Genomic DNA, 7,615 nt, shown 5'->3' with positions numbered 1-7,615 from the left:
CATGGGAACAGATTTGTGGAAATGTAGCATTACATCACTTTCTCACCAATGGATCTTCTGCAGTGAATGGGTGCCGTCAGAATGAGAGTCCAAACAGCTGATAAAAACATCACAATAATCCACAACTAATTGACATGACTTCAGTCCATCAATTAACCATCAATCTTGTGAAGTGAAAAGCTGCACGTTTGTAGGAAACAAATCCATCATTGAGGCGTTTTAACTTTAAGCCATTGCTTCCAGCCATAAAAATACAAGTTCATAATCCATAATAATGCATCCTGCAGTGAAAAATTCATCCAATGTTGTCCTCTCACATCAAAATCCACCCACATATTTCTTTAGAACTATTATGGACATTTTTCACTCGTAAACTGTGCATATTTCTCTTTCATATTTATCTTAAGACTTTTTCACTGGAGGAAGCAATATCTTGGATAGAGGTCTTGCATTTTAGGCTAATGCAAACGTTTATGTTAAAAACGTCTTGATGGATTTGTTCCTTACAAACACTTTTGCTTCACAAGACTGATGGACTGGAGTCGTGTGGATTGCTTGTGGATTATTGTGATGTTTTTATCAGCTGTTTGGACTCTCATTCTGATGGCACCCATTCACTGCAGAGGATCCATTGGTAAGCAAGTGATGTAATGCTACATTTCTCCAAATCTGTTCCCATGAAGAAATAAACTCATCTACATTTTCGATGGCCTGAGAGTAAGTACATTTTCAGCAAATTTTCCTTTTTGAAAATTATTTTGAAAATTATTTCTTTAATATGTATCTTACTCTGAAAACGATCTTCATATAAACATGGCTACTGTTTTCTCTATGTGCAAACTCACAGCTCACCTCCAAAGCCTTGTTGAGCATCTCTTGCTGGTCGTAGCTGGAGCTGTTGGTCTCCAGAGCATCTTCGTAGAGGTCGACCAGGAAGGCGGTGAGATATGGAGAACTGCATGTGTCCCGAAGCTCCGTCACCTGTTCCAGCAGTCCAGGATACGAGGACAGCCCACCATCCTGTAGGATCCTGAGTCACAGAACAGATGTTTGGAGACAAATCACAATATATATGCAATGTTTAAATTCATGCAAATATTATACACATTTATTTATTTCCAATTATTGATTTATTACATATACATTTTTTTCCAAGCATGAGCAACAATAATGGTGATGCTTGCCTTGGCAAACACTGTTAATGATCCATGTTATGTTTTTGCCAGTATATAGTCATAAACATTCAGTCAGGCTCTTCAATGAAAACTGTGTTTGTGTGTTCTGTGGTGAGCATCTGCCATCTGCTGGTCATAGGTTTGAAAGTACAATCCACAGAAAATTGGTTGACTTTACAGGCTGTTTATATCTATTTGCAACACCCACCCATTTAAATAGTTCCAAGCGCTCTCGTTGTGAGGAGCTTTCTTTATTTGTTTCAGGGTGTACCTAAAGAGAGAAAGACAGAGAGAGAGAAAGGGAAAGAGAGGCACTGAATGGTTTTAATTGGTCATATTTGCTTTTCAGTAACAAATAATAATCTTAATATGTAAATTCTACGGAAACAGTTTCTTTAAAAGCAGGTGGAACCAGATAAACATTGACATGTTGGATGTCATGTTACACAACAAACAACCACACTAGCGTGTTCTTCAGATAAGCAGCTTTAAGTAATTCATATGAGCAGCACTGTGACTCTCTAGTAATATGTTAAGCATTTTATATGATGTAAATTTTTATTAATGTTAATGAAAGGCACTGTTATAGAACTAGGAACTGTTATTATAGCCTGTTTCCATAAATTACAAAAAAAATGTAATTGCAATTTTTATCTCAAAATTATTTTCTATGGCAATTCTGAGTTTATATCTCACAATTCTGCCTTTTTTTACTCGCAATTCTGACTCTTTTTCTTTCAATGAATCAATATAAATTCAGAATTGCACAATATAAACTTGCAATTCTGAGAAAAAAGTCTGAATTGTGAAATATAAACTTGCAATTACCTTTTTTATTTTGTTTTTTTCCATGATGGAAAAACAAAACAAAACAAAATAACAGAATTGCGAGATGTAAAGTCAGAATTATGAGAAGTAAACTTGAAATTGTGAGGGGGGGGAAAAGTCAGAATTCTGATTTTCTATCTTGCAATTACGACTTTTTTTCTCAGAATTGTGAGAAAAATCTGAACTCAACTTCTCGTTATTGTAATTTTTCGGATGCAGTTACTGAATAATCACTCAAATGCATAAACCAAAACTTTGAAAGCCTGAGAAGCGTGACATAAGAGTAAAAACAAAGGATAACCAAAACAAAAATGTAATTCAAGGCCAATTTTTATAACTTCATGTGATCATTTGTATATTTGCAAAGCTTTTTAGAGCAAAAAGGCTCTGATTTGGTAATGAAAGAGACTCACTGCACTTCTCTGTCGAGGATGGATGAGTCGGAGTATCCACTGGTGTGATTAATGACAAAGTGTCTCTGATTCCAGGCAGAGTTATTCCTCACGTCCTCCTCTAATAGTTCCTCCACATACTCCAGCTCTCCATCCCACAGTTTATACTCCTGTGACACACAGAGATGGACCATGAACATGCATGCAGATCAGCAAACAGTTACACAGCACACTGGATCTGGATCTGTACCTGCATGACCCACTGTCTGTGCTGCCACGCGTGGTAGTTCTTGGCATCTTGACTAAGAATTTCTGCTACAAACTGCAGCTCTTCAGACGGCTCGTTCAGCCACTCCACCACCATCCGCCTGTGATGCCTGCAGATTTGCACAAATTGTTTAATAATCAATAATAAATAACAGGGCTTGACTTGTATGTACTTATAGTTTTTTATTAATATTTTTAATCTGTTTTTATTCTTAAATTTTCCATTTTTAATTTTCTTTGTGTGTGTGTGTGTGTTTTTTACGGTGTAACAACAAAGCACCGCAATGGATCGGCGATTCTTGTTCATCCTATCAAATACATAAATTTCTGTCAATTCTCTCTCATAATCATAATTTTTATGTGACTCTTTCTGTCTCACATTCATTCGTACTTTCTATCCTAGTTATCTGTCCCTGAACAGGGTTCATCTGCTTGGGAAAGAGAGGCACTGAATGGTTTTAATTGGTCATATTTGCTTTTCAGTAACAAATAATAATCTTAATATGTAAATTCTACGGAAACAGTTTCTTTAAAAGCAGGTGGAACCAGATAAACATTGACATGTTGGATGTCATGTTACACAACAAACAACCACACTAGCGTGTTCTTCAGATAAGCAGCTTTAAGTAATTAATATGAGCAGCACTGTGACTCTCTAGTAATATGTTAAGCATTTTATATGATGTAAATTTTTATTAATGTTAATGAAAGGCACTGTTATAGAACTAGGAACTGTTATTATAGCCTGTTTCCATAAATTAAAAAAAAAATGTAATTGCAATTTTTATCTCAAAATTATTTTCTATGGCAATTCTGAGTTTATATCTCACAATTCTGCCTTTTTTTACTCGCAATTCTGACTCTTTTTCTTTCAATGAATCAATATAAATTCAGAATTGCACAATATAAACTTGCAATTCTGAGAAAAAAGTCTGAATTGTGAAATATAAACTTGCAATTACCTTTTTTATTTTGTTTTTTTCCATGATGGAAAAACAAAACAAAACAAAATAACAGAATTGCGAGATGTAAAGTCAGAATTATGAGAAGTAAACTTGAAATTGTGAGGGGGGGGAAAAGTCAGAATTCTGATTTTCTATCTTGCAATTACGACTTTTTTTCTCAGAATTATGAGAAAAATCTGAACTCAACTTCTCGTTATTGTAATTTTTCGGATGCAGTTACTGAATAATCACTCAAATGCATAAACCAAAACTTTGAAAGCCTGAGAAGCGTGACATAAGAGTAAAAACAAAGGATAACCAAAACAAAAATGTAATTCAAGGCCAATTTTTATAACTTCATGTGATCATTTGTATATTTGCAAAGCTTTTTAGAGCAAAAAGGCTCTGATTTGGTAATGAAAGAGACTCACTGCACTTCTCTGTCGAGGATGGATGAGTCGGAGTATCCACTGGTGTGATTAATGACAAAGTGTCTCTGATTCCAGGCAGAGTTATTCCTCACGTCCTCCTCTAATAGTTCCTCCACATACTCCAGCTCTCCATCCCACAGTTTATACTCCTGTGACACACAGAGATGGACCATGAACATGCATGCAGATCAGCAAACAGTTACACAGCACACTGGATCTGGATCTGTACCTGCATGACCCACTGTCTGTGCTGCCACGCGTGGTAGTTCTTGGCATCTTGACTAAGAATTTCTGCTACAAACTGCAGCTCTTCAGACGGCTCGTTCAGCCACTCCACCACCATCCGCCTGTGATGCCTGCAGATTTGCACAAATTGTTTAATAATCAATAATAAATAACAGGGCTTGACTTGTATGTACTTATAGTTTTTTATTAATATTTTTAATCTGTTTTTCTTAAATTTTCCATTTTTAATTTTCTTTGTGTGTGTGTGTTTGTCATTTTTAGTAGTTTGTGTGTATGTGGGGGGTATGTCTATATAGGTTTTATTAATTTTTATTTCAGTTTTAGCTTTAGTTATTTTAGTACATCAAGTTGAACTAAATTAAAATGAGAAATGGCAACTAGCTGAAATAAAAAAAGTTTATTGTATTGTATTATATTTCAGCTAACATTTATTTTATTTTAAACAACAAAAGTTTTTAATGTAAAAAAAACAACAACTTCTAAACATCAAACATTTATAATGCTTATTAATATTAGTGATGTTTGCTAAGGAAAGCATCACTTTTACTCAAACTTCACACTTATTTGTATCAAGAGGCTGAGGTAGACTTACCAGACTTGGTAGTTCTTGGGCTGATCCTCAATGATGGCTGTGATATACTTCATCTCTTCTCTCAGGTCTTTATCTAGAGCCTGCAGTAAAACTCTCCTGTAGTGCCTATAGACATCAAACACCACACTTTCATGTAGGATGCAAGTGACTTGCACTGACTTTGTAACTTTTTGCAGACCAAAGCAACCAGAAGACTTGCTGATTTTTAAATCTGTAGCCACTGCAGACTTGGTGTATGTGTTATGATTGTTTTGGAAAGAAATTAAAAGGATGCATTAAAGCTGATCAAAGGTGACAGTAAAGACATTTATAATGTTACAAAGTTTTCTATTTCAATTAAATGCTGTTTTTTAAACTTTCTATTCATCAAAGAACTCTAAAAATGTTTTATAAAAATAATAAATAAGCAGCAAATCAGCATATTAAAATGATTTCTGAAGGATCATGTGACACTGAAGACTGGAGTAATGATGCTGAAAATTCTGCTTTAAAAATGTATTAAAATAGAAAATAGTTATTTTGAATGGTAATAATATTTCACAATAACTCTTTTTTTTTAACTGTATTTTTGATCAAATAAATGCAGCCTTGTTAAGCATAAAATATTTAAAAAATCTTACCAAACACAAACTTTAAAATGGTAGTGCAGGTTTTCCATTAAAAATTCACCAGGACCTAACATATTCACATTTATATGTTAATTTAAATATCCGCTATCTCACCATACTGTGTAATTTGCAGCATTGAGGTCGATGGCTTCAGCGGTCAATGCAAACGCTCTCTCACTCTTCTCATCGTTCTTCAGAAGCGCTCTGAACATGTCAAACACGTCTGTGACTGCAGATGAAAAGCGTTCAACATGCTTGTCTTAACAAACGAACAACTGATAACATACAGTGAATAAAACAAACCCTGACAGCATGATTGGGTCTTGTATCGCACTGAATTGGTTTATTTTGTGATAATTACTGCTGACTGTACATTATCCCATTAACTGCATGGTTACTTAAATAAATCAGCATGAAACAGAGCAATGGATATGAGTTGTGGAGGAGAAAAGAGTGTGGAGTGATACGAAAGACATGAAAGAACTGAGAAATCAATGGTCTGAGACGATAATAATGTGTGATACTAAAAAAAGAACTGTTGTTGGTTCAAGCTTTATTGAATAAAAGACACTTACATTTCTCTGAATAAGCTATTTTCACGACAGGGTTTGGTCCATCATCTTGAAGAACGGGTTCTAGATCGGCCCACTCTTTTCTGTCCCTAAAATAGAAAAACAAGCACATTAAATAACAGTTTATAGAATTGCTAGTTAAATGGTCCAGGCATTTCACCAAGACTTCATAAAATGAACCTCTTTTGAATTAACAAAGCCAAATTTCTAGTGCACAAACAAGTGATTTAGTTCATATGCATCTCTTGAATGTGATATTACTCAAGATGACATTTATATCACAGAGTGTCAGCATTAAACTATCGAGTCAACAGAATGAATCAATAAAGAAAAAGGTTCATATGAATCTCTTAATTCTCAAAGACTTCTGCCAGTCTTATTTAGTTCATTTTAATCAACCAGAAAATGGATGATAACATCTATAACAGCTTTTTGGGCATATTACATTAGGCTCAATGTTCTGGATTCATCTCATGTGACTCAACCACCTAGAATGAATGAGCCAATGAATCAATGGTGAAAAACTACCTTCAGAAAACACCTTCTGTATGGTGGTACCTGGTAACTCAGGATTAAACAGACTTTTCCTGATCAGGATTTAAAAGACCTTCTTTAGCCCAGGATTACTTCTTCAGATGTGAATCACTCAGAAAATGAAAACTGCCATAAGAAAATATCTAATCTAGTGTTAAATTGGGATGAAAAGACTCCTTTAGTTCTGCTCTGTCTGGATTACACAGATTGTTTACATCCTGTTCAATTCTCGATTCAGTTCATATGAATGTTTAACGTATTGATTCAGCTCACGTGATTCTCTCAGAGAGCTAACATCAAAACACATCTGTAGTGATTATAGAGTGTTTACCAAGGATTACCCTATTAACTTAAACTTACTCACGATTTTTAAGGCATTTTTAATTCACATCTTGAATACGCTCCTGATTCCGTTCATGTAAATCACTCATATAAAACAAGCTAATACAGCTGCCTGCACACTGAAGTGCATTGCTTGTATGTCTAAAACGTTATTAAAAGCGGATGTCCCACACAATTAAATAATAATGAGATTAAATAACCATCTCTTACTGAAGTGATTAGCCGCACACACACTCGGTTATCATGCTAAGTAAGCTAGCTGCTAAACTAACCGGTAGAAGATATAACCTCCTTTAACAGGCTCCTCTACAGTGTTCTCCTCTTCCACTCCGTCCTCCTCCAAATTCTCCGCCACGGAGTTGGACATTTCTTCAACAGAAGACATTATAGAAACTGCACCTGGATAAATTAACTGTGCAGATGCAGAACTGAGCTGACAGACGCGTGAAGGCAGAGACACGTTTGATCAAGAACGGTTTCAAAATAAAAGCCTGTCAAAGTCGAGTAGAACAGAAACAGGACAGCACCAGGCAGAAAACATGGTGAAATGTAGAAATGTAGGAAATAATGGAGAAAACAAAAGTACAATATTATAAAACAATGTAATCTAATCAATAACTAAATCTAATATTATACATTTTCATATACACGCGCACACACACACACACACACACACACACACAC

The 7,615-nt window shown here is 35.0% G+C and overlaps 1 protein-coding gene across 1 annotated transcript; it reads right to left on the bottom strand.

The window, feature by feature from the left end:
* Positions 1-845: 845 nt before the first annotated feature.
* LOC107676163 (protein farnesyltransferase/geranylgeranyltransferase type-1 subunit alpha-like) lies at positions 846-7,392 on the bottom strand (the record flags this gene model as incomplete). Its single annotated transcript, XM_016470684.1, has 8 exons — positions 7,204-7,392; positions 6,059-6,144; positions 5,598-5,712; positions 4,876-4,980; positions 4,267-4,393; positions 4,038-4,186; positions 1,384-1,446; positions 846-1,030 (listed from the first exon to the last, which is right to left on the bottom strand). Coding segments are annotated over exons 1-8 (943 nt in total), but the record flags the coding sequence as incomplete, so codon positions are not given.
* Positions 7,393-7,615: the final 223 nt, after the last annotated feature.

The sequence above is a fragment of the Sinocyclocheilus anshuiensis genome, unplaced genomic scaffold (assembly GCF_001515605.1).
Source record: "Sinocyclocheilus anshuiensis isolate Anshui unplaced genomic scaffold, SAMN03320099.WGS_v1.1 scaffold2808, whole genome shotgun sequence".
Lineage (NCBI taxonomy): Eukaryota > Metazoa > Chordata > Actinopteri > Cypriniformes > Cyprinidae > Sinocyclocheilus > Sinocyclocheilus anshuiensis.
The sequence above is the reverse complement of the archived record's forward strand: the minus strand, read 5'-3'. Positions and strand labels throughout refer to the sequence as shown.